At 46.4% G+C, this 27,001-nt stretch overlaps 1 protein-coding gene across 2 annotated transcripts in view; it reads left to right on the top strand.

Moving 5' to 3' along the window:
• The window catches only part of LOC128322196 (coagulation factor XIII B chain-like), a 43,976-nt gene extending 17,941 nt beyond the window's left edge, over positions 1-26,035 (top strand). For both annotated transcript variants that reach the window (XM_053242997.1, XM_053242999.1), the window contains exons 7-10: positions 4,441-4,641; positions 11,098-11,286; positions 16,558-16,740; positions 25,738-26,035. In XM_053242997.1, the coding sequence (XP_053098972.1) occupies positions 4,441-4,641; positions 11,098-11,286; positions 16,558-16,740; positions 25,738-25,877 (713 nt within the window). In that variant the 3' untranslated portion in view covers positions 25,878-26,035. The remainder of the gene's footprint in view (positions 1-4,440; positions 4,642-11,097; positions 11,287-16,557; positions 16,741-25,737) is intronic.
• The last annotated feature ends 966 nt before the right edge of the window (positions 26,036-27,001 follow it).

Genomic DNA, 27,001 nt, shown 5'->3' with positions numbered 1-27,001 from the left:
ATCATTCTTTCCTTCCCCCTTCCTTCCCTCCCTCGTCCCTCTACTAATTCCTGAGTTCCCCAACCATTCCTTACCTCCCCCCTCCCTTTCCATCTATATCTGAATTATTTTAGGCTCTAGGGAGATTTAATCCACACACACCCTATGATAGTTAGGAACACTGGGTTGACGTTGTTGCTAGCCATGATTGAAATATTATTAGTAGTTCAGATTGATTGTTCTCTTCTCAGCTCAGTTAGACTGATGCTGTTGTTCTTCAATAATCTGAAGTATTTTTGGGTCTTCTTCTTTCTACCTTTGCGCCCAGACTATACATGGTCACCGTATATAAGAACTAGTAACTTTGCGACACTGGTGAAGCCAGCCTAATTTCATATGCTAGCACCGGAGCATATCTAGTATACAAATCAAGCTTGGTTCACAACAGGTCTTGCGAGACTAGTGACGGTATGTGGAGAAATAATGGAGGCCGGGTGGCGGGCCTGGCCTGGCAGCCGGGGTGAGGAGGAGAGGTGCCGGTGGCGGGAGAGGTGCCCGGCCGCCAGGAGGAGGTAGTGGGCCAGCTTTCCGGCCAGCCCTCAAGCCAGAATGCATGTGGTGGGGGAGCAGAGGAAGTGGGCCGGCCAGCTGCCCACCAGAAAGTGGTGGGGGGAGAAGCAGGTGGCAGGGGGAAGTGGCCGGTTGGCTGGCCAGCCAGCCAGAAATCTGGGCATGCCGGTGTGGTGTGGGGTGATGGCTGGTATGAACTAAAGGCGCAGATGCTCTGCGCCCAGCCCAGCTAGTTTGTTCTTTTTTTTTTTTAAGGATTCTGAGATTATTGCCTTCAATATAGGGCACAGGCACAGCTTGGAAACTGGGCCAGTCCAAAATAGACAAGTAGCTCCACTACTCTATAGTCCTTATGCCAGTTTTTGTTCACTGTTGTTTGGTTATTTTGTGTGTGACTTCTTTTGTTGTTGTTTGTGAGTATTACTATTGAAAGGAGAAGTCCTCAGCATAAGTTATTTGGCAGATTTGTGAGTTATATGGTTTAAAATCTGATATAGGATTCCTTCAAGTAAACTGTAGCCAATTCTAAATAGTTTATTGCAGTTAAAGTCTTAATGAACTCATTGGGGCTTACTTCCAATAAACTGTTGTGTGCATAGGATTACAGCCCAAGGACATATCACATAAATGTTTATATTGTAAGAAAGGGAGATACAAGTCTTGCTTTTAAAAAAAGAAGTAATATTTGTAAGAAGAAAGGAAACTAGTAGGCTCTATGTGTGGTCAAATACATTGTGGTCTTTTCAAGTAGGGTGAAATGTGTGTGCTACCTGGAAATAGGCGCTCAAGACTCCCAAACCTCCCTACTTCAGTTGTCTTTTTAGTCTATTCCTGCATGGGGTGAGCAGAAGGATGAGATTGCAAAGAGAGGGGAGAAGTGGAGGCAGTGCTGATAGATGAAGGGATGGAGTTGCTGAGGGGAAGAAGAGGCATGGGGAGGGAGATGGGGGGCATTGCTATTTTCCACACTGACACCTACAATTAACCACTTTACTCACAACAAACTGAGGGGTGAATTTAGCACTAAATAGCCAACTGCCAAGTGCTGGTGTGAATGATGGAGATTTTGGCTGAGACAAGTAAACAGCTTTACAGATGGAGAAAACGATGAGCTGCTTCTCCCTAACTTAGGGTTGGATCTGCCTACTACTAGCCCCGCCTATAGTTACCTCTGGCTCCTTTTCCTCCCCTCTCCTCTGTGCCCCCACCCTCAAGAGGCAACAGCCGCCTTTGCCCTGCTTGGATCTAACAGTGTGTTTTATCCAAGAAGATCCTAGTCAGGTTGAGGGTGAAGGATTGGCACAGAGAGGTTGCAAGAGGAGAGAGCCCAAAGTAGGGTGGGCGAAGCCAGACCACCAGACAGGTCACTTGAGGCATTGGGGTTACCCCTGGTCCCTTACCTTCTCTTCCCTACCTTCCAGCACCCCACTTACAGATGCAAGACTTTGTCTTTTCATTCTGCAGCAGAAATCTGGGGTTGGAGACTGTGAGGATTATTTCCTGTAAAAGTCCCACCCCCACCCCAGTTTAGAGCTCATTATATTGCTCACTATTATCTATTTATTTGTCTGTCTGTCTGAAGCTGCGTGGGCCGCCCTCCCTCCCTCACTGACATGAAACTCCCAGACAGGGTTGCCAACTGTCCTGCACTGCACGGGATGTCCCGATTCCCTGCAGGGAGATACTCATCCCATTCGGGACTCAATTTCTCCCGCTTTTTTACTTTAATAAAAACCTTTTTTAAAAACTTTTAAAGCTGCTGCTGTGCAGTGGCAGTTTAGCGGGAACGGCGGCGATAGCTCTTCCTGCCTCCCAAATTACGTGAAATTGGGGGCTTACTAGGGGTGGGCATGCTGGAGCCAGGCGTGCTGGAGGCACTGGCGGACTAGGAGAGAAGGCAGCGGAAATGCTCCTTACCCGGACCCGTCGTTCTTCCAAATGAGGCCATTTGGGCCGTTTTCAGGCCTCTGCGCACAGGACTTTGAACTGTCAAATATCTTAACTGCATGAGCTAGTCGGATGTGTTTTCGATCTCTACTGTTGCTCAGCTAATTTTAAAGTATATTTTCTTGAAAACTGTAAGAGTTACAACAATGATTCTTGTTTCTCTACCTATTGAGTATGTAACTGAATGCAGTTATGGGGCTGATACTGAAATCTGAGAGTGAGGAAAAAGCCCCATTCTCAAACCACTATACTACACTTCTCACTCATTGCTGTGCATGGACACAGATGCGGCTGTGTAGACTCTGCACATGCTTAGGAACGGTGGACATACTAGATTCAGAGGAAAACACAAATTTGTTAACAAGCAGCACTGAAGGGAGGGACTCGGGCAGGCAAGGGACTACTGAATGATTTCTAATGACTGCTTTTGTTTTGCTAAAAACAACGCTTTAGGTGTTTGGAACAAATTGGAACTGCAAATTAACAAATTACTTTGGCCCTATAGACTCCGAAAGTGCACACAGTGAAGGACTTTTCTCTTCTGCTCTTCACAAAATATTATTTTGTTCATGAATTTGGTTATAACATTAAATAATATCTAATGGCACAGTGGGGAAGAAACTTTCCTAGTGAGCAAGAGGTTGCCGGTTTGAATCCCCGCTGGTATGTTTCCCAGACTATGGGAAACACCTATATCGGGCAGTAGCAATATAGGAAGGTGCTGAAAGGCATAATCTCATAATGCTCATACTGTGCAGGAGATGACAATGGTAAACCCCTCCTGTATTCTACCAAAGAAAACCACATGGCTCTGTAGTCACCAGGAGTCAACACCAACTCGATGGCACAACTTTACATTTACCTTCATCAGACACTTATGCAGCCTTTAAAAAAATGTCTTGATTGGCTTTTGGGGCCAGGTCAGATAAAACACTCATTTTAGTATATCTGGTTTTTAAATCCCCATTTGCAAAACAGATTCAGGTGAACAGAGCAATGTGGGTAAGAGTGTATTCTTCCAATTGCGTGTTTAGAACCTTCCTTTCACAGATGCAGGCCTATCGCTCCCCTCTCTCTGTGGTTCCCAGGCTTCCTTTGTTGCATTTCCTGCTTCAACATAGTACCTTCCCATAGATATAAGTACATAGAACAATAGAGTCATGCACAGTGATCAGCGGTTGCTGCAATTCTTTCCAAGGCAAAACGAAGAGCTTTGGCTCCTTTGTCTTCTATGCAGACAAGCTGACCTGCCTGCTAGTTTGAAGTACACCAATTAAATGGGCATGTTTGGAGATCTCAGGGTGCACCCCTGGTGTGTGTGTGTGTATATACACACACACACACACACACACACACACACACGGGCTTGTCGTTTGCAAATCTCCCAAATATCAACCTCTTATCTCTATGAGGTTTCATTGACTATGCTTTTCAAGAGGAGAGTTTCCTGCGAAGTAATGCATTTTTGAGGGGTATGGGGTTGTTGTTGTTGTTGCTTGTTTGTTTTGGAAGTCTGGGCAACGTCTGAACTAGATAGATATTTCTATCTTTTGTATGTTGTTCTGGGAACAGAGTTCAAAGTCATAACTGCACGTGCATGTGGAGGACATTTAAAGGAATAAATGCCCCATGTTTCTTTTCTAGAACTCCAGGGTTTTTGCACAAGAACATCGATTCTGTAGTTTACAAATGAAACGTCTGTCATCATGACAGATGGTACGGATGCTTACTTAAAAGTGGGTCCTTCACCCCCACCACTTGCATTTACTCCCAACGAAATACTCCCAACTGTTAGATTGCAGTCTCAGATGCACACTGCAGCTTCAAATAAGCAAGCATAGTCCCTATAAAGCTGAAGAAAAATAGCTGATGAGTAGAATATGCTGATCTTTGGCTTAAGATTTTTTTTCCAAGCTTGTTTTCTCTCTCTCATCTCTTCCAAAGCAAAACCCTGTGACTATGTCAAGATAGCGAATGGAAGGCTGTCTTCCGATTACGGAGGCCGCTACTTTCCGAAACGCTTGGGAGGAACAATTTACTTCAGATGCAATGACGGATTTCTGCCAGCAGGTGGAAGCGATGGATATGGATGGATACTTTCCACATGCACGAAATTGGGCTGGGATCCAGAACCAGAATGCTTGAGTAAGTACGTGTGGTCCTCCCCGTCACTTCTTTTATCAGGCACAGGAATGGTGTATATGAAAATATGCATCCCCTTTGAAGTTTTAATTCAGTTTTCTGGAAAGAGGAGGAAAAAGCACCCAAAACAGATGTGGCAATGTTATATGTGCTGTTTCACACGTTTTAAGTTGTTCACATGCCTATCAAGCCAGCGGGGAGGGTGGGGGTGGGGCAGGATCGTACCTACCTCCCCCCACCAATGATCTCCCCTTCTGGCCACACTGCTCGTACACTGACATGAGTAGCTTTCTCGAGAGTAGCACAACCACCTGGAGACAGGGAAAACTCAGCCTGGCCTCCAGATATCCCTAAATGCACTGTGCGAAAGATTTCCCCTAAATGCACCATTGAGGGATTTCCCCTCAAGCCAGGTGCTCTAGGCAATCTAAGCAGACACACGGCCAAGGACCTGGGTCCAAGGGAGCGCTTGCACCCTTGTATCCAGGTAAAAGCCTGGGGGAAATTCTTGCGCTACACTGAAAGGCGGTGCCGAGATGGGTGACAATCCTGGTGCTTCACACGAGCAGCCCTACCCATGTAGAGCTGCCCAAGGCTGGGTAGGACTGCTTGTGTGAACAGCTTCAGTATGTTTTTGGTTGTAAACTTAAAATTTGGAAACTATACACTTCACTCTTGGCTGGAATTGGGGTGGATCTAACCCTATTAGAGAACAACTTTGTGTTCAGTATCCTGCAACTCCATGTTCCAGGTCCGGATCAACTCTAATGAGGTTAAGTGCCCTGTGGTGTTTCATCCACCACCTGGGACTTTTACACACAGCAGGCTTTACCACGAGTTTACTGGGAGGCTTTATTGCAAACTCAAAGTTGTCCCCCAAAACTGACACAAATAGTGAATTGCTTTACCCTGGATATAAATTGGGCTACACTCTAATGCATTGTGAAAATCCCAAATTGTGTGTGAACTGCTCCCCGATAACTCGTAAGGACTTCAGGGTAAATCTGACTGATATGTGAACGCACTCCCTCCATTTCAGAGGAGATGTGAGTTGAATGGCTTTAAAAGCCCCATGTGAAAAACTTCTTGCTCAAAAAATTGATTTACATTGCATTTTTTATGAATACAGATATGGCGTTTTGACAGCCCTTATTAGGGATGTGCACCAGGGGCGTAACTACCATTAGGCAGGGGGAGGCAGTCGTCTCGGGGCCCCACTGCCTTGAGGGGCCCCCCAGAGACACCTCACATGACTCCCCATTGCCCCCTGCCCAGCCCCAAGACCCTTCAGCCACTTGCCCTGTTTGCCCTCTCTCCTGCTTGCCCTCCTGGTCGGCAATCAAAGCAGCAGGCAAGCTGCTTTTCTCCCCGCCTCTCAGCTGATCGGTGGGTGGGCGGGGCTTCCAGGGAGGCCTCCGTGTAGGCCTCAGTGAAGCCTGAATTCGAGTAGGCTGGCAAGCCCCAGGAAGAAGGCTGGCAGTCAGAGTGGCCACTACAGCTCTCTGCAGCAGACCCTCCTCCCAGGCCAGACAGCTCAGCCTTTGCCAGGTAGAATATGAATTCTTTTTTGTGGTTACACTCCCCCCACCCCCTATATAGGGATCTGCTTGCCATAGGGCTTTGATGGGGGGGGCGGGGAGACTGAGAAGTCTCTGAATATTTAATTTAAAACTGATTGGAAAATTTGCTGGCTTAAAAAAACCCTCTAAAAAGTCCTATAAGTGGCTTGTTTCATGGCAGGAAATTACAAAAACCTCTGGAACAAATTAATTAATTAATTAATTAATTAATACACTTATGTTCAAGTCGTTTTGCAACCCAGGTCTGAGTGAGAACTGAGACATGAGTGAGAACTGTGACACATGTGTTGTGCTTTTATATTTTTTCCCCTTAGGGTAAATCTGGCCAACATGTGAATGCAGCACCTCCATTCCAGAGGAGATGTGTGTTAAAGGGCTTTAAAAGCCTGGTGTGAAAAGACTCCTGGAATCAAACTTTACTGAATTGGTTCAGAATTCTGAGAAAACAAACATAGGCTCACCCTGCATGGCTGAAAGTCTCCTTTGCTAATCTGCAGCAAGAGGCCCATTTTATTAATTAGTGTTTCTAGTGTCTTCTCATTTGCTCAATTTTGTACATCTGTTTTTTGTATGTTTTGAATGAGGACAGAAATGTGAGAATAAAAGTCCCCTGCTTACTGGGCAAAGAGGCACCTTTTTCTCTTTGTAAACCGCCCTGAGCCATTTTTGGAAGGGCGGTATAGAAATCGAATTATTATTATTATTAATTATTATTATTATTATTATTATTATTATTAAAAAATTTCTCGGCGGGGGGGCCCATTTAAAAATCTTGTCTCAGGGCCCACTCCAACATAGTTACGCCCCTGATGTGCACAAAACCAGCTTGGCCTGTTTGGTTCAAATTCAAACCAGCTTTGAACCAGGGTGGGTAGGTTGGGTTTTGGTTTTGCTTGAACTCCTCTGTTTCTATTTGAATTCGAATCCAATTCAGACCTGGTCTGAAAGGTTCTACATAGGGTATAATGGGGAATCGAACTGGCCCATTATACCCTATGCAGAGCACCTAGGGGCACAAAACCGGGATGGGTGGTAGGCACCCAGGGGTGCCAAGTACCCACCAAACCCCAAAGCAATTGGACACTTCTGTGATTAGGGATGAATTCCTGAAGATTTTTCCAATTTGAGGGATTTGAGGCAGCCCCATTCCCCCTCTTGGAGGGTGCCAGGGCACTCCAAAGTAGGTCTGGAGGCACGGCAGGTATGGCCTCAACTCTCCCCAGGCATCCCCAGGTTTGTAGGATTTTTTGTTTATTTTAAATTGTTTAAAAGATTTTTTCCCCATCCATTGAAATGCATTGGAGTCTCTCCCCATTCATAATGTGGAACAGTGTGTGCCCTTAATTGCTATGAACTCTAAACTCAGAGTTCACAGCAATTAAGTGCATTAGGGCACACAATTTCAATGGATGGAAAAAAATTCTTTTAAACAATTATTTAAAAAACAAAACAAAATTATTTTAAAATAAACAAAAAACCCTACAATCTTGGGGCTGCCTGGTGTGATTTGAGGCCATACCTGCCTTGCACCAAACCCCACTTTGGGATGCCCTGGGCCAGATGGTCTGCTTCAAATCCCCACTATTCCTTATGGGAGGAATAAAAAAATTAGAAAAATCTTCAGAAATTCAGCAATAATCACAGAAGAGTCCGATTGCTTTGGGATTTGGTTGGTACTTGGCACCCCTGGGTGCCCACCACCCACCCCAGTTTTGTGCCCCTAGCAGGCCACTATACCCCCACACAGTAACACAACTAAGCGCTACTTTATGGAAGCTTCCACTTCATGGAAGCTGGTGCACTGCCCTTGTCAGTGCTAGTAGCAGGCACACAAGATGCACTAGCGCTGCCAGTGGAGCCAAAGAGATCCAGGTGATGCCATCACATGTGTCACCACATGGAGGTCATACCCAGTTGCTTCGCATCATTGCCCCGAATGCCCTGTGCCCTGCAGTGGACACTGTGAGCAGCAGTTGGGGCATCTTGAAGGACCTCAAAATGCCGCCAAACATCACTGCTCTGGGTGGCCTCAGAAACCCTCGGCACCATCTTAGCCTCTTGGGTGACCACGGACCTAGGGGTGCTGCTGGTGCTCGCCCACCACTGTCACCCACCCCCCTTCCATCCTCAGTGGAAAAAGAAGGGCCCGGCTTCACTGGTGGAGGGGCCACCCTCTCCACCTCAGCAGCAGACCCTTCCTCCTTGGAGCTAGACTGGGAGGACCCAGCACTACACTCCGCCACAACCTGGGCATCATCAGGGGAGCCCCCATTGAGTGGCAAAAGAAGTGCTGGAGTGGCTGCAAGAGGGAGGGAAAATCTGGCTGCACTAACAGCCGTCGACTCCCTGCCCTCTGCCTCCACCACAAGAGCTTCCTTGGCAGGAGAACCCCCTGCACCACCAGGCTCTTCACGGGGCAGCAGCACTGGTTGCGCACCACCTGATGCCGATGATGAACCCTCCACTGGTCCAGGAACTGGTTTGGTGGCAGCAGGCTCACCCGGATAGGAGAGCCTTCGTGTCAACGCCTCACCTGGGCCAAATAATTCACCAATGGGGACATGTGGGACCCCATGCACCAGCTTGGGGACCTCTAACCCCTCTGCCTGCCACCCTGCTGCAAGCTCTGCTTGCAACACAGCACTCAGACATTCCCACGGAAAAAGTTAAAAAAAATAGAATATTGGGGAAATATTTTTTAAAAATGGAGTGGGGATTTAAAAACAAAACCTATTTGGGGGAAAAAAACTTTTTAAAAAACCTATGGGGGGAAACCTTAAAAAAAAACTATGGGGGGAAAACTTTTAAAAAGAAACCAACTGAGGGGAAACCCTTTTTAAAAAAATAAACCTATTGAGGGGGAAACCTTTTTTTAAAAAGAAACCTATTGGGGGAAAACATTTTTTAAAAAGAAACCTATTGGAGGTAAAACCTTTTAAAAAGAAACCTATTGGTGGGGAAACCTTTTTTTAAAAACCCTATTTAAAGAAAACCCCTTTTAAAAGAAGCCTACCCAACCACTCCACCCACAAAAATATAATACAACAAAAAACTATGTAATCAATAATAAACTACAAAATGGGGGAAAGGGAACTCCTGAAAACAAGAAACAACCTGCACAGAAAAAACACAGAAAATATACCTCCCTACACCTACAATGGGAAAAAGGAGGCCCTATTTAATAAACAATAAGCGGGGGGACAAATATTAACCACTCATCCCCTCTGTCGTCCTGGAGATCTTCTGCCTCACACACTGGTCAGGAAAGAAAAAGGAAAAACACAGCAGTCTGCAAAGCAGACCCTCACCACACCAGCAGAACCAGCAGCAGCAGGGGCCAGAGGAGCCAAAGAGCAACTGAAGCCAGAATGATTTGTCCAAGCCAAAGGCTTGGGTTTAATTATGATTTGAAACTCCCTCCTTTGGGAGCCCCCACCTTTGCCCTCCCTCCTGGCCAATAGGGTGCCAGTTCTCACGTTCTGGCACAGTACACAGCCTACCAGAGAGCCAAACACATCTGGCCAATCAGGGAAGCAAGAGCTCAGCCAATGCAAACAAGCAAAACAAGTAACACAAAATGGAGGACAAGATCTAAAATGGCCACTAGAACCTTCAAACCGGCTCGAACAGGCTCAAATTGAACCGGGCTCGATCGGTTCAAACTCGGACCAGCATTGCCAATGCAATGCCTTGTTTGGTCCAAGCTCAAGCCTTCGAACCAAGCCGGTTCAAATTCAAACCAGTTGGAACTCGAGCCGGTTTGCACATCCCTAACCCTTATTGCATTCTTTGGGGAAATGAATATGCTATGCACTCTAGGGGTCAAAGAAACTCCATAAAATCTTCTTGTAATACTGTATTTACTCTTTATATCTATAGATGCTTAGACCAGAACCTGTTCCTTCCATGTGTTGTGGGAAATGAATACAGGGTTGAAAAAATGAGATCTTTTCTAAATTCATAATAGACCAATTGCACACTCTTCTCAATATACCTACAAAAGATTTTGGGTTGGGAATGCCTCAAGGATGTACTGTATCAATCAGATTTGGGGAAAGCAAATACCCAGAGCTATCCAAACACTTTACATACTTGGGTGTTGTTCTAGAAACCTACATCCCCCAACATTTCACAAGTAAATGTATGTGTCTGTTACAACTCCACATGCAGTTACTAGATTTTGTTTAAGACTTGAAGGAAAGACTCTCTGCACATACTTAGAGTTCCCTTAATCCCACAACCAGCAAGTTGAATTTCAGTTACCCTGTTTCCCCTCCTCCCTCTCCACCAAAAAGCCATGAACAGGTATGGTTAACTGGTGGACAACACACTTGTTCTACCACCATCACCAGCTGGTTCCACCCACTTTATCTGGCCCAGTCCTATAAGCTTTCAGGTAGCACCATTTCTCTCAACTGGTGTATCATGCCAGTAATAGGTTCTGTGTAAGTAATAAATGATGAGAAGGTCAAAGTGTGCCTGCTTCCAGGGAAGAGGGCATGCTCTTTAGGTCCCCCAGCTTTTGCTTTCAGAAGATCGGGGTTTTGTTTTGTTTTTAGTCCCAGGAACAGAGTGATTAAAGGAGAATGCCTCAGAAGCAGGGCTAGCCCATCCACTAGCCTAGGGCACCAATTCTTGCAGTGTGCCACAGATCCTTAGGTGAAAGTTGAGTGGGCAGGGTGTGTCTCCTCATGGGTTTCTGGCTTGCTTTCCTCTCCCTCCCTGCTCAGTGCACTCTGTCCCTTTCCTCTCTCTGCCTCACTCCATTCTGTTACTGCTGTGGCTGTTCAGAAGATATTCTCTTGACAGGATTCTAGATTGTAAATTGTTTCTTTGTCGTCTCAAAGCTCTTCTCCATGATGTACCCTTTTGCTTTTAGAAACATGTCGTGTAACTAGAACTGATGTGCCACATGGTCGTTTCATTCAACCTTATCACCGTCAGAATCAACCATACAGAGAAGGTGAAGAAATTTCATTTTCTTGTTATGAGGGATATTATCCTGAAAATCCAGAAGCAAAAGCGAGATGCACAAAAAATGGCTGGACACCCACTCCACGATGTGCTGGTAAGCTTTATTTATGTCTTGTTTAATTTGAGAAACAGAAAGCTATATCCTGTTCAGTTTTTTAAAAAAGACAGATTATACATTAGTAGCTTTTCTCGGTCTTCATTAAGCTACAAAAAAGCGTAATAATATCCATATACAAGAGGGAACTTGTGATCATTCATGAGCTATGCTCCCTGTAGACACTACTTCTACAAACACCCTGTGGTATTTGAACATGTACATACAAACACGGACATGGATTTGTGTCCGTGGCTTGGGTGTGACCACTCTGATTGATTGGTTAAGTGTCAAATCGGTGTCGACTCTTAGTGATCACATAGATAGATTGTCTCCAAGGTGACCACTCTAAGGATATTATGTATTAAAAATAAAGTAAATTACTTAGTTGCTAGAAGAAATCCCTCTCCACACCACAGCTAACTGTTAATTGTGGAAGCAGGCAGCTATCTGCCTGGTAGAGTGAGTACAAAATTATTAGTACTAAATCTGCAAGCATAGGTAGCTATTCTGGATCAGGTCCAGACACTGAAACATCTCCTTAGAGTATGCAAAGTGAGGAACCAGGACTTCTTGTAAAAAAGAAAGAAAAAAAGAAAGGGTTTTCTTGGTACAGTTTTCTTAGCACCATGCATAAATGTATGGCAGTACTTATGATATCAGCAGTGAAGGTAGAGAGTGAGAGAGGGAAGGAGGGCTTGCAGGATAATGCTGTAGCTGCAGAACTGAAAGTGGCAAGCTTGGCCGAGAAGAAGGAGGAGGGAGAGAGAGAGAGAGTCTCGTCATACTTTTTTCCAGGGTCTGATGAATGAGAGTGATGCCAGGAAGATTGATCTCAGCAGGGAGGTCTGAGTCCCTCACCATAAAACTGGCCAAAGTGAGAGGCAAGGAGGTAAGCAGGCTGACCATGCAGGCAGTTCAAAAGCAGCTGGCTGCTGGGCAGACGCTGGGTTCCAAGGCTTAAGGCATTCTCTGTACCAGCAGTCAGGGGAGTGCTGAGGCCCAGAACAGTTTGTATAGGGTTGGCCTGTAGTGAGCCCACATCTGGGTAGGCCCCACCTCAGTGATTCCACTGAAGTCCAGTGATCTCGGCTCAAGGGCAAGAAGTCCAAGGCAATTTTTTGCTGAATTACCTGCAAAAAGCCCACCTGAGGCAGCACCCAGGACAATGATTCAGCTTAGGGTTCCAGAGGTTTAGCTGGGGGAGAGGATTCAGCATCTGGCCTCAAAGGAGCCTTAGAGGGAGGCAAGGAGTTGTGTGCAAGTACAGACACTTGGCTGGGCAGAGCTTCAGAGTCGTAAAGACAAGACCTTGCCACTATATTCTCACCTCTGAAACTAATGCTGGAGCAAAGGGATATTGGAAACAAGATATTTTCTCTCTCTCTTCTGGGGCCTTCTAGGGGGCAAAATGCAGGGACTGCAATAGCAGGAAAGAAGCTGGTTCAAGGGAATTAGTGACTCAAGTTGTATTGAAAAGGTGAAATGAGAGACATGTGTGGAAATTGGGGGAGATGCCAGCACAAAAGGGAGCTGAGAGGCCACATCTAATTCAGCAATTCCAGAATTGCTCTAATTGCATTTTAGGTTGCTGACATATTTATATTTAACGTATTTTTATAGCTCCCAAAATTTACGTCTCGGGGCAGTTTACAACAAAATAAAAACAGAAAATAAAACATTAGTTAAAAACACAAAAAAGAAGTTTAAAATACAACAGTTAATTTTTTAAAAAAACCAATATTCTAAAAAAACATTAAAACAATGTGTCTTTTAAAAAGCTGTCAGAGATGGGGAGGCTCTTATTTCAATAGGCAGCACATTCCAAATCCTGGGGGCAGCAACAGAGAAGGCCTGTCCCTGAGTAGTCACCAGACGAGCCGGTGGCAAAGGAAGACGGACTTCTCCTGATAATCTCAGTGGGTGGTGGGGTTCATGACGAAGAAGATGGTATCTTAAATACCCAGGGCCCAAGCTGTTTAGGGCTTTATAGGTTATAACCAACACCTTGTATTTTGCCTGGAAGCATATTGGCTCCTCCAGTTGGGAGAAGGCCAATAACAGGCTGGGCTGACTTCAACAGAGTGTGTCCCACACACACACCCAGTGCCAAAGGGTTGTGGTGGTGAGCACGCACTGCAGAAAATAGGCTTGGGCTGCAAGCTGAGAAATGGGCAGGCACAGAGAGGAGGCTAGCACTAGCAATAGCAATAGCACTTACATTTATATACCACTATATAGCCAGAGCTCTCTAAGCGGTTTACAATGATTTAGCATATTGCCCCCAACATTCTGGGTACTCATTTTACCGACCTCGGAAGGATGGAAGGCTGAGTCAACCTTGAGCCCCTGGTCAGGATTGAACTTGTAACCTTCTGGTTACAGGGCGGCAGTTTTACCACTGCGCCACCAGGGGCATAGTGGTAAAACTGCTAGAGTGTGCTCCACGGACTTGGAGCCTGTAGGCTGGTGGGCAGAAAATAATAGGGGGGTGGTGGATTTGGGGTGGGTCTGTGGTTCTTTTGTTTAAAGGGTTGAGTTGGAGGGGGGGTGAGAAATGGGCACAGAAGAGGCTAGATTGTGCTTCCCAGACTCAGAGCTTGTAGGCTGGTGGTGGCCAGAAAATATAATAGGCTGGTGGTGGTTGATTTGGGGTGGGTCTAAGGTTTCTTTGTTTAGAGGGTTGAGTTGGGGGTGGGTGGGTGAGAAATGGGCACAGAGAGGAGTCTAGAGTCGTGTGCTGCCCAGACTCAGAGCCTGTAGGCTGGTGGTGGGCAGAAAATAATCAGCTGGTGGTGGAGGATTTGGGGTGGTTTCTTGTTCTAAGGTTTCTTTGTTTAAAGGGTTGAGTTGGGGGTTGGTGAGAAATGGGCACAAAGGGCTGGAGAGGCTTCTGTTTCTAAAAACTGCAAAAAAAAATCTTTGGAATTGGAAAAAAGATTTTGAAAAACACACACAGAAAAACCACTAGGCTGGGCTACCCTTCCTAACCACTTCGTATCTAGCGAATACGGGGATCCCTCCCACAGCCAGAACCCCGTTTAAACTTCTTTTAAACACACAACGTTTAAAAACACAATTGCAAACCCAAACCAAATCAGACCTCCCTCCAACCAGACAAAAAAACCCAACTAAAAAATACACAATTCAAGACGTGTGTGTGTGAGAGGGGGGGGCTACTCACTCAGTCTAGAACTTCGCCCACATTGTGTCCAGTTGTCCATTTCTGTATGATCTGGTCTCTGCTGAGTTTTTTTCTTAAATTTTCTCCTTTTTCAGTCTTCAGATGGGGGGGGGGCACCGGGACAAAAGTCTGGGAAATTTGGAAAAAAGGGGTGACTGGCCAGTGGCCACAGGGGCTCTGGGGCTGGCTGGCCAGCACAGACAGTTGTCACAGGCAGGCAGTGATTCTCTCAGCAGCAGATTTGGACCGAATCTGGCTGGACTAGCAAAGGGACGATTTGTTTTGTATACAAATCAACCAAAACAGGTAGATTTGGTTACAAATCATTTTGTACCCAAATCAATTTCCACATCCTTATTAAATACAAAACAGATTGTGAGGAGCTCCAAAAGGATCTCTTTAAACTGGATGAGTGGGTAACAAAATGGCAAATGTGGTTCAGTGTAAGTAATGGGGTGTGCAGAATGTCCCGATTCTGAGCTCGGAACTGGCCATTCCATCCGTTCCGAGCTTGGAACAGAACTCCCTTTAAAAAGGGTCTCTGTTCTGAGCTCGGAACAGAATGACTCCCGTTCCGGCCAGAATGTCCAGACCCATTCCAGCTGCCATTTTGGATTTAAAATTGGCCACTTCGCATGTGCAGCCGCCATTTTGGAATCGAAAATGATGGCTGGAATGGATCTGGACGTTCCGGCTGGAATGGGGATTGTTCCATCAAAGCGACCGCCTTCCCGGTCGGTCCAACAGAACGTTCCTAGCATTTTTTTGTTCCGTTCTGAATGGAAGATTGTGAGTGCATTCCATGCACAGTAAGTACAGTGGTCCCTCTACTTACGAAATTAATCCGTTCCGAATGCACATTTGTAAGTCGAAAAGTTCGTAAGTCGAAAAGCGGTTTCCCATAGGAATGCATTGGGAACGGATTAATGCGTTCCGGAGCCTAGAAAAAAGACCCAGACCCCCAGTAAGGCTTGCAAACTGCACAGGAACATTTCTTTTCAAGAATAAACAGGCAGTAAACAGGCAGGCAAGTCAAGGAAACCGCATGTAAAATTCGTAAGTCGAGGAAACCCCATCTAAAAATTTGTAAGTCGAAAAAAACCGCATCTAAAACCGGATCTAAAACTGCCGTTTGTAACTCGAAAAATACTTATGTCGAGTAGTTCGTAAGTCGAGGGACCACTGTGAGTGTAAAATTCGGGGCAAGAACCCCAACTTCAAATATGCACTGATGGGATCTGAGTTGTTGTTAACTGACCAGGAGAGGTATTTTGGGGTTTTGAAAGTGTCATTCAAAGTGTCAGCTCATTGAAAGTGTCAACTAAGTGTGCAACTGCTGTGAAAAAGGCAGATTTCATGCTATGGATCATTAGGAATAGAACTGAAAATAACTGCTAATATTATAATGCATTCATACAAATCTATGGTGCAGCCACATTTGGAATAATGCTTACAGTTCTGGTCACCATATCTCAAAAAGAATATTATAAAACTGGAAAGGATGCAGAAAAGAGCACCAAATATAATCAGGGGGTTGTTCATTATGAGGTAAGTCTACAACGTTTGGTGCTTTTCAGTTTAGAAAAAAGGACTCCCAGGGGAGACATAGTGATTTATGAAATTATGCATGGTGCGGAGATAGTGCATAGAGAGAAATTTCTCTCTCTCACTACATTAGAACCCGGAAGGGTTATCTCATGAAACTGATTGCTAGGAAATTTAGGACTGATAAAAGGAAGCACTTTTTCACACAGCACATAATTAATCTATGGAATTATCTGCCATGGGATGTGGTGATGGCCATCAGTTTGGGTGGCTTTAAAAGGGGCCTAGACAAATTCATGGAGATCAAGTCTATCAGAGGCCACTAATCTTGATGGCTATAAGCAAACTCCAGTTTCAGAGGCAGGATGCTTATGAACATCAATTGCAGGGGAGCAAACGGCAGGAGAGGGTTCATGCCTTCATCTGGCTGTGGGCTCCCCAGAAGCATCTGATGGGCCACTGTGGGGAAACAGGATGCTGTACTAGATATGCCTTGGGCAATGCTCTTCTATGTTCTTTCATATCTTCCTCTCTTTACTTAGAAACACCAGCCTGCAAACTTGTTGACCCACCACATGGTTATTTCTATGAAAGGCAGCGTAAGTTTGCTCTTAATGAAAGAGCAACATATGGCTGTGAGAGTGGGTACACTACTCCACAAGGACTTGAGAGGCAAGAGACAAAATGTCTTGAAGAAGGATGGACACCAGAGCCAAAATGTATCAGTAAGTAGTGACTGAATAGTCGTATTTTGTTTACATGCCATCTGGACAAAGACAGGATCCGAAATGTAGGCCAGAACTTGGAAAAGGCACAAACTGAAGCTTAGCAAGATGTGCAGTAGGATAACTATATTTATTATTATTTATTTATTGCATTTATAAACCGCCCCATCCAGAGGCTCTGAGCGGTGTACAATAACTTTTAAAAAGACATAAAACCCACAATTAAAACAATGCTAAAACAATATAAAAACAATTCAAAAATGATTAAAACTATTTAAAGCCAATTAAAAGACTTTTAAAAACAACACTTTATAAGCCTTGGCACTGATGACACCCTGCTCTACCTCTGTACCCCAGAGCTTCCTCCCTCCATACATTCCTGCATCTCCAAGTGCCTTTTCCACTTGGATGTGTCATCAGTATCTGGAGCTCAATATGTTCAAAGCTGAACTTTTCATCTTTCTTCCCAAGCCCACCTCTTATCATTCACTCTGCTTATCCATGGACAGAGTCAGCATCCTCACTGTCAATCAGGCACATGACCTTGGTTTGTTCTTTAAGTCCTATTTCTTCTTTGCCCCACCCCCTCCCATATTCAGCTCATTGGAAAATCATATTTCTTCTCCCTTTTCAGTTATACAAAAAGTGAGACCCTTCTTCTCTACCCCCTTGGCAATAACTCTGGAACTTGTTCGGGTCATCTCTCACTAAAATTGGAACCTTCTCATCTCTGAGGTGATCCACATTGCCTCACAATTGGGTCTTCCGCGCATGTGCAGTAGTCCCGCAAAGGAATCTTGAGGCGCCCTCCGGTGATCTGAGGTGCATGGGAAGCATCCATTTAAATTAGTGGGAGAGCGCCTTCCCTCTCAGTTCCTTCTCGTCCGCCGTGCTTATCGTCATTGTGAAGGTTCTGCTCCTGTGTTTCTCCAGTCTGTGAAAGAAAGTTTATTTTGACTATTATTCAGCTTGACTTGGACTGTTTTATGGAGCCCCTGGTGGCGCAGTGGTAAAACTGCCGCCCTGTAACCAGAAGGTTACAAGTTCAATCTTGACCAGGGGCTCAAGGTTGACTCAGCCTTCCATCCTTCCAAGGTTGGTAAAATGAGTACCCAGAATGTTGGGAGCAATATGCTAAATCATTGTAAACCGCTTAGAGAGCTTCCAGCTATAGAGCGGTATATAAATGTAAGTGCTATTGCTATTGCTATTGCTACTGTTTCGGATCACTCTTTTTTCTGGTCAATTTTTGTATTTCTATCTGGTTTTTTACTTGACCCGTCCCTTGACTGCCCTTCGGATTTCCCCTCAGTTTTGGTCACTCTCAGTGCCCTTTCTGACTTTCAGCTCTACTACTCTTTGCCTTATGGACATTCAAAAGACGGTTAAATGCTGTAAGACCCACAGAGGTACTCTCTCATCCTCTGATAGGCATGAAGACTGTTTAATTTGCTTGGGGGACAATCATAACACAAACTCTTGTGGAATCTGCCTTTAGTTTTCCAAGAAAATGTGAAGAGCACGGTGCTTAGACTTCAGGCTGCTCTTTACGAGACCGCACTCCAACCCCCAACCCCAATGTCAAGCCCATCAACATGGTCAGTCCTGACACTGGCCGAGAGTCCTTTGACTAGATTGACCACTTTGACCTCAACTTCATCTAGGCACCAAAATGACCTGACATTTAAGAAGCCTGCTTCTATTGAGATGGGTGACGGACATCACCACAAGAAGAAGTGCAAGCATACCACCGGGCAGCTAGAGTCCAAACACTGACTTCTGTCTACTGCTTTGACATCGAAGTTGACATCGATGAAAGCTGCAACATCATCGCTGCATACCCCATCACTGCATACCCCATTGCCATCAACAGCCAAGCCACAGGGAACACTTCCCCCCTGGATGCCAATTAAAAGCCTTGCATTCATCATTTACACAGATAGCCATCTCCTTAAACTCAACACGGACTTTGACGCCTTCTACATCACTCATCTCAATACCAGGACCTCCCATCAGGAAGACTCTACCGACATTGCCGATAACTCAACCATCGACAACGTCTGCCATCACAAGGCCTACCTTAGACCTTTCACCGACACCTTCGACACTGACTGCACACTTGCCCCCGGTGCCAGTGTTGCCACCCCCTCCAATAGTCATCTCGCCTTATTGCCATCTGACTGCTCACTCCATGGGGGCGGTTCAGATTCTAGCAAGGATCGCCAGCGCTTCTCCTTGGAGTCTTCCCTGGCCGCTTCTACTGCCTCCGCCCAAAGCTTAGAATCCCTTATGGGATCCTCTACCACCACCCCTTCTGCTTCTACTTTTAAGGGGTTTCCACTGCATGGCCTGGATGCTGCTGCTGGCTCTGTTCCTCTGGTCCTTCAGCATCACCAGAATGTCACACCCCAAGGTGCTCACCTTCTTATCCATGGCTGGAACATTACCATTATTCTGCTCCACATCTTCCATTTCACCCCCTAAATAACCTCATTTCACCTGGTGTGCTTGACCTTGGCCATGTCCGTGGATATGATCATTACAGGGACCCACTACATTTCACCTCTCCTGGACTCTCTTGTGACTTTGAAAATTACAGATAGTGGAAAAACATGAAGTTGACCCAATATCAGTTCCACCCACCCATTCCTGAGCCAGATCAACTCCCTCTCGCTCACCTCTCAAAGGACAGCGAGCAAACTATGAAGTTCTTTGCTAGGTCCAATCAACCACCAAACCTTTTCATCCTAAATGGATCTTTTGAAGACAAATCATCTGGGTGAATTCACCTATCTGTCAAGCTCCAGAATGAGAGTCATTGAGTACATAATTGTTTCCAGGAACTGGCTCCCATTTGCTGAGAGTTGAAGGTTACCCCCCCGATTTGTCAGTGACGACCTCCCGCTCCCACTCCAACTAAAATCATTCACACAACTGTCTCACACAGAGGCCTGCTTCCAACCCCACATCTTACCAGCAGGAAGAGCCAGCTGCCGTGCCAAATAGACTCCTCACCCTAACCAAGCATTATGGGAGCTCCTAGACTTGGAACCTTTCCAGTGTACCCGGCTAGCCCTGACATCAGCAGAACCCTCTGGAGCTCCCCTAGAGATCTATAACACCCTAGCACAAGAGCTCCAAAAACATCTAACCCACAAAGCCAGTGCCCCTCTGAATCAGCCTCTGCATTTCTCCAAATTTTGATTTGACAAGGACTTCATCGGTGCCAAAAAAGCACTCACCACCACTTGCCATGCTTATAAAACCATCACTGGTCCAAAGGATGCAAAAGCCTCGCAGGTCCTTCTCCAGCAGAAGAGACAATATAAACTACTACTGGCACGCAAGAAAAGAGAAGCCATGATGGGCATGGCTCATCACCTGGGCATGGCTCATCTAGGTGGTCAGATCCAATGACTCAGCCTCGTTCTGGCATATCACAGCAAACATCCCCAGTAATGGCCCAACACATCTGCATAGCCACATCTCTCCAGTAATCTGGGAAAAACACTTTCATGTTTTTCATGAAGATGTCACCACCAATTGTGGCAGCTGGCTACAAGACATAGAGGACATGCCTGCATGGCCACCTGTGACAACTTCTGAAATTAAGAGCCTTTTCGCCCAACCAGGAAAGGCCCCAGGGGTGGGCCTGAATTCTGGCCTCACTTTTTACCTTCATTGATACACACGGTCCTATTCCCAAGGACTGGGACCAAGCAATAATAGTCCTCATCTTCAAGAAAGGCAGAAAGGATGATCCCGCCAACTACAGACCCATCAACTTGCTAAACAAAATCAGCAAGCTATATGCGAGACATCTACACTGGAAGCTTAGGAATTGTCTGGACCAAGAAAATCTCCTTGTGGAGGAGTAGGTCGGCTTCAGGGAAGGCTGATCCACGATTGACCAGTGCTTAGTTCTCCAGCATCTCATTGGAAAATACTCCAACAACACTATCTCCCTCTACGCAGCCTTTGTTGATGTCAAGGCAGCATTTGAATCCATTTCTCGAGTCAAGCTGTTGGAGAAGCTGGAATTCTCCTTCATTGACCAGCATCTGTTCTACCTAATACGTCCCCTAGATGCAAATACATGTCTCAACATAAGGTGCAGCCCCCAAGGTCACCTTTCAAATGCCATCCCAACCCGGGAGGGCTTCATTCTTGCCCCACTCTTATTCAATTTTTACATCAACACCATGGTAATCCACATCAATAACCCAGATTCCCACCATCCCCTATCTGCAGAGAGATGCATCTCCACCCTGCTATATGCAGACAACGCAGTGATTCTCTCAAGAACTCCCATTGGCCTCAGAAGAACTCTGAGGGCCCTAGCTCAATACTACAAGAAGGACCACTGGAAATCAACTATCAAAAAACCAAAATCATGGCCTTTCCCAAAGGGCCCAAAACCCACTCCTGGCATATAGAAGGACACAAGATTGTACAGGACCTCTGTTTTAAATACTTGTGGGTGGTCCTGCAGGCCATTGGCTCCAGAAAGGCTCCTAGCGCCCAGAACATACAGGGAAGCACCTCCACCATTCTTAAGTTCCTTTGGACCAGAGGAGGCCATTATATTCCCACATCCCTCAAGTAGTTTGAAACCAAGCTGCTGGCACAACTTCTTTGTGGCACTCAACTGGGTCCCTTCTCCAGCTTTGCCCCACTGGAGCTGATACAGTCCAAATTTCTAAGAGCGACTCTCCAAGTCCCATGTTGTGTCTCTAATGGCACCCTGCGCCTGGAGATGGGCATGACGAAGGTGGAGACCAGAGCGTGGATAGCCACACTCAACTACTCAAACTATCCCTCAACCCACAGGGTCTTGCCCCCCTCACCTTACAGGACAATTTTCAGTCTACTTGGAAACAGACTCTCCGGACTAAATGTCACCTCTGGGTCTCTCCCCCTTTCTCCTACTTGCTATGGGCTATGGCCAGGCAAAAATAACTATCAAACAGAGGATAACATACATAGAGCACCAAACCTATATAGGCTTTTCCCTATTATGGACTTGAAAAAACGTAATGAATTTGTACATGTGAGCAAGTTCCATATGATCTCCTTGCAGACCATCCTTCCTCTCCTGTTGGAGGAGGAATGGTTTGTGACATTAGACCTGAAGGATGCTGATTTCCGCATAGCTATTGGGCCATGCCACCAGCAATATCTCCATTTTTTCTTGGGCTCCCAGGCTTATCTACAGTGCCCCACATTTTTACTAAATACATAAGCACTGTTATAGCCCACCTATGCACACAGGATATTTCAATATATCCTTTTTTAGATGACTGGCTCATAACTGGCAGATGTGAGACTTCCCTTCACTCTGATGTTCAATGCGCTCTGTCTTGCCAATCTGGATCTGTCAGTTAACCTCAAGAAATCAAACCTAGCACCTCAGTGTCGCCTTCCTTATATTGGTGCTATCCTAGAAGCAGGTTCAAAACATGCCTGTCTCCCATACGACAGAAAGACTTCTATCACCAACCTGATCTCTGCCTTCCAGGCTGCTCCAAAACAGAGGGCTCACTCTATCCACATAGCTATTGGGCCACGCCACTGGCACCTCTTAGGGTTGATGGCCTCCTGCACAATTACAGTCGCACATGCTTGTCTGAAGATGCGCAGGTTACAGGTTTGGTTCCTCTCCATGTTCTGCACGAATCTGGACAAACAGTCCCACCTCATGTCATGTAATCTCTTCACTGATGGACTGTGCATCACTCCCTATCTAAGGGCATTTCAATCCGTCTCTACACCCCATCAGTCACTCTTACCACAGATGCTTCCCATCGGGGCTGGGGAGCCCACTGTTGCAGTCTGCACACACAGGGCCATTCAAACTCCCAGGAGCAGGAACTCCATATCAGCTTCTTTGAGCTCCTGGCTGTCTTTCTAGCAGTAAAAGCATTCCTATCTGTCCTATGTGGGTGTGTAGTTCAAATCCACCTGGACAACACAACCATGATTGCCTATATAAACCATCAAGGTGGCACAGTTTTGAGATCCCTGAACAACTTAGGCCTTCAGCTCTGGGAGTGTAGTCTCACCAGTGATGTTGGTGAGACAACACCACATTCACCCCATCACTCTCCACATAAAAGGAGTCAACAGACTCTTGCAGACTCACTGAGCAGGGACCTAACTTTCTCCACTCAGCATGAGTGGGAGCTCAATGAGGATGTTCTTCAAGACCTCTTTTGACTCTGGGCCACTCCCCAGGTGGACTTATTTGCTACCCAGGCCAATGCCAAATGCCAGCTTTTCTGCTCGAGAGCGGGAATGGGAACAATGTCCATGGGGGATGCGTTTCAGCTTCCCTGAAGGGAGAAATTCTTTTTTTCTGTTCCCACCGTTTCCATTGCTTTCAAAGGTCCTGAGCAAGATCCTCCAGGAGTGAACTCACTGCATCCTTCTCTCCCTGTGGTGCCTGGGACAACCCTGGTTCCCCACCCTACTGCAGTTTTCGAAAGGCCAACAACATCATCTCCCACACTGGTGAGATATGCTCCTTCAGGAATCTGGGCAGATCCCCCACCACACCCCAGGCAACTTGACAGCCTGGAGACTGAACTATTAGACCAGATTCTCCTTAATGAATGGGAGGCATTTACCAGTTGTGAGGAAACATGGATCACCTCAGAGATAAACAGGTTGCTTAACTGTAACAGGTTATCTCTCTGGTGATCCATGTTCACTCACCACACCTACCCAACCTATCCCACTGCTAGCGTGAATGCATAGTATTATGCTCTTACCAGTCTTACCTTGTCTCTGCCGGTCTTCATCTCTTCTCACATTGCAGCAGCCGCTTCTGGAACTGAGAGGAAAGGTGCTCTCCCACTTATTTTAATGGATGCTTTCTGCACATCTCAGAATGCTGGAGAGTGCCTCGCGGAGTTAAAGATTCCTCCACGGGACTAGTGAGCAGGTTCAGAGGACCCAATTGTGAATGAGCATGGATAACCAGGAAGATCACCTGTTACAGATAAGGAAGCTGTTTTTCTCTGGTCTCCCACAGTTGTATTTTCAGTTGCCTTACCTCTATCCAGTACTTTCCTGCAAAGACTTGGAGGCTGGGAAGCCACCCTGTTTTAGGTTGCTTTGACCATGTCACACCATTCCTTATATCCCTACACTAACTTCCTGTCCACTTACAGTTCCTGAAAAAACTCCTCGTCCTTTCTTTCTAAACCCTCCATGGCCTGATCTCTCTCCACTCTCATATCCTGACACACCTCTGCCCATGACTGTTGCTCCCATCTCAGCCATCCAGAGATGTCCTGCTCTCTCAGAGACTCTGAGGTTGTTCACATGACTGAGGGTGGAGGGAAGGCTTGGTAAACTCACCTCCCCCACCCCGACGACCGAATTCTTCTATTGAGAGTGTTAAGCACACTCCCAGACAAGCAGAGCTGTGTGTCTGCAGTGCTGAGCTTCAGCGGTTGGGATGACGCATCCTGGCCTCCGGAGATCCCACAATGGGATCATGAGATGCATAATGCATTGGGGAGATTCCCAAAGGAGACGGGTGCACTGAGAGCCCATCTCCATGCACTGGGGCTAAACAGAGCCCCAGTGTACACACAAGCAGTTAGCTCAGATTAAGGGAGCACTCACTTCCTTAATCTCGGCTAACAGCCGGGTTTGAAAATGGGGCTAGAGGCTATGTCCTACCTGGGCTGGGCGTCCCTAGCCTGGGTTAGGCTGTGCATGAGAACAGCTACTCTTACTTTGCTTCCCCTTATGTTTGGAACTGCCTCCCAGAATGCCTCTGCGATGCCACCTTTCTTATTTCCTTTAAATCCTTCCTCAAGCCCCGGTGTTTCCAGGAAGCCTTTGGCCTAACCCTCTAGTCCCCATACTATTTTGAAACTAAGTATAAGTAAGTATACCTGAAATAGCTGCATATTCTAGGGGTGTGCATTTCGGGTTTTTGGTGATTCGGCTCGGGACCCGAGCCGAATCACCCTTGTTCTGTTCTGTGCCCGAATTTTGCTGACCCGAATCATCCCCGATTCGTTTCGGATTCGGATTTAATCCGAATCCGAATCTGAATCGATTCGGATCAGCAAAAAGGACCCTGGAGCCAAAAGAGTGGGGTGGGGTGGTAGTGCCTAATGGTTGTAGGCTACCACCCCAATTTCAGGGGGATGAGACAAAGGGCTGATTTTTTGTGATTTTTTGAAGTTTTTTAGTCTTTGGGGCAGATTGGGGGCAGAAAGTGTATCTGCCCCAAAAGAGTGGGGAGGGGTGGTAGTGCCTAATGGGTGTAGGCTGCCTCCCCAATTTCAGGGGGATGGGACAGAGGGCTGATTTTTTGTGAATTTCTGAAGTTTTTGTGTCTTTGGGGCAGGGGGGGGGCAGAAAGTGGATCTGCCCCAAAAGAGTGGGGTGGGATGGTAGTGCCTAATGGGTGTAGGCTGCCACCCCAATTTCAGGGGCGTGGGACAAAGGGCTGATTTTTTGTGAATTTCTGAGGGTTTTCTTGGGTGCAGCAGAGTGCTAGATTGATTCATTCATTCATCAAGCATCATACTACTCTCAACTCTAAATGACCCTACACTCTCACTTTCTCTCACTCTCTCCTTTATTACTATGACGAGTATGGGAATGAATCAATCTAGCACTCTGCTGCACCCAAGAAAACCCTCAGAAATTCACAAAAAATCAGCCCTTTGTCCGATCCTCCTGAAATTGGGGTGGCAGCCTACACCCATTAGGCACTACCACCCACCCGACTCTTTTGGGGCAGATCCACTTTATGCCCCCCCATCTGCCCCAAAGACACAAAAACTTCAGAAATTCACAAAAAATCAGCCCTCTGACCCATCCCCCTGAAATTGGGGTGGCAGCCTACACCCATTAGGCACTACCACCCCACCCCACCCCACCCCACTCTGCTGCCCCATATCCCACTCCAAGTCCAGCAACAGTGCCCTGCCCTGAACCTCACCTCATCCAAACTTTTTTGGCCCACTACAGTCAACAGACAGGCACAGCCAGGAGGGAACACGCGTAGAATGTGGAGGACGCACACAAGACAGCAACACTCCACAAGTGGAGCAGCAAGGCTTGGCATGTTGTTGTTGCCCCCTCCTAGCCCACACAGCTTTGAAGAGTAATGGATGATGATGGAAGATAAGAAGAGAATGGCAGCACGCACGTGTCTCTGGACATTTCTTTTCCGCAACCTGTCTGACTCTGTGGCATGTGATCACTGCATCTATGTATGGGCAAGCATTGCAATCTTCAAATAAAATGCTGTCAATCAACTCTCAAACATGACCCGATCTTCATTTGGAAACATAATACATCTCCCCACACACACGCACAGGCACAGTGAATTGCACCTGTCCTGTCCTTTCCCGGGCCCCATGCAACCACACCACACCACATCACACAACAACAACACACACCACGAAGAGGTCTCTGCAACAAAGCAATCTAGAATTTGCAGGATTTTTTGGATTGCATCCCAATGCATACCGCAGATACTGGGCAGAAAGACTGTGTGCAATCACATGATACAACATTACCACTAGTTTGGAGTCTAGACTAGTAATATGCCTTTATTCCCCTGTGTGTGTGTACTGTGCACGTGTGCTCACTCACTCTGCAAGAGGGTTAGGGCTGAAAGGGCTGTGTCGCCTCAGGTTGCAATGTGTGCTCTCTCTGTCTGCGTGAGAGACATTTGTGTGAGGGCTGCACCAGCATCAAGCTCATCATTGGCGACACAGCTTTTGGGGGGGGAGGGGAGGGGGGGTGCATGTGTGTGTGTGTGCCGCTTCAGGCACAGCAGTAGTACTACTCCCATTGTGGCCAGAAAAAGCAGGCAGCAGCAGAGCAGACCATCTCACTCAGCGGTGGTGGCGACAACCTATAGCTCAGTAGACCAAGGCAAACCACATATTTGGATTTGAACAGAGGAGAGCATGAAGATTAAGAAAGAACATCACCTGACAAGCAAGCCAAAATCAGAAATGAGCACATCACATTGAGAAACGCAGCAGACAGACGTTTTTTAGATTTCAGCTTCAATGCTATTGTTCATGGGAGGAAGCAATGATGACAGTTTTAGCAGGCAAGCAGGCTAGCAATTAGCAGCAAGCCCTCTCAGTGACAGTGTGTGTACCCCCCTCGCCAGGAAGCACAGGCCCATTGCACAGAGGCACTACTCTCCCCCAGGGTTGTCCCTTCCAATCCTGACTGTGCCCCCCCCCACACGCACATGCAGCAGCCTGTCTCT

The sequence above is a fragment of the Hemicordylus capensis genome, chromosome 4 (genome assembly GCF_027244095.1).
Source record: "Hemicordylus capensis ecotype Gifberg chromosome 4, rHemCap1.1.pri, whole genome shotgun sequence".
NCBI classification, from domain to species: domain Eukaryota; kingdom Metazoa; phylum Chordata; class Lepidosauria; order Squamata; family Cordylidae; genus Hemicordylus; species Hemicordylus capensis.
Note: the sequence above shows the minus strand (reverse complement) of the source record. Positions and strands in the feature narration are given on the sequence as shown.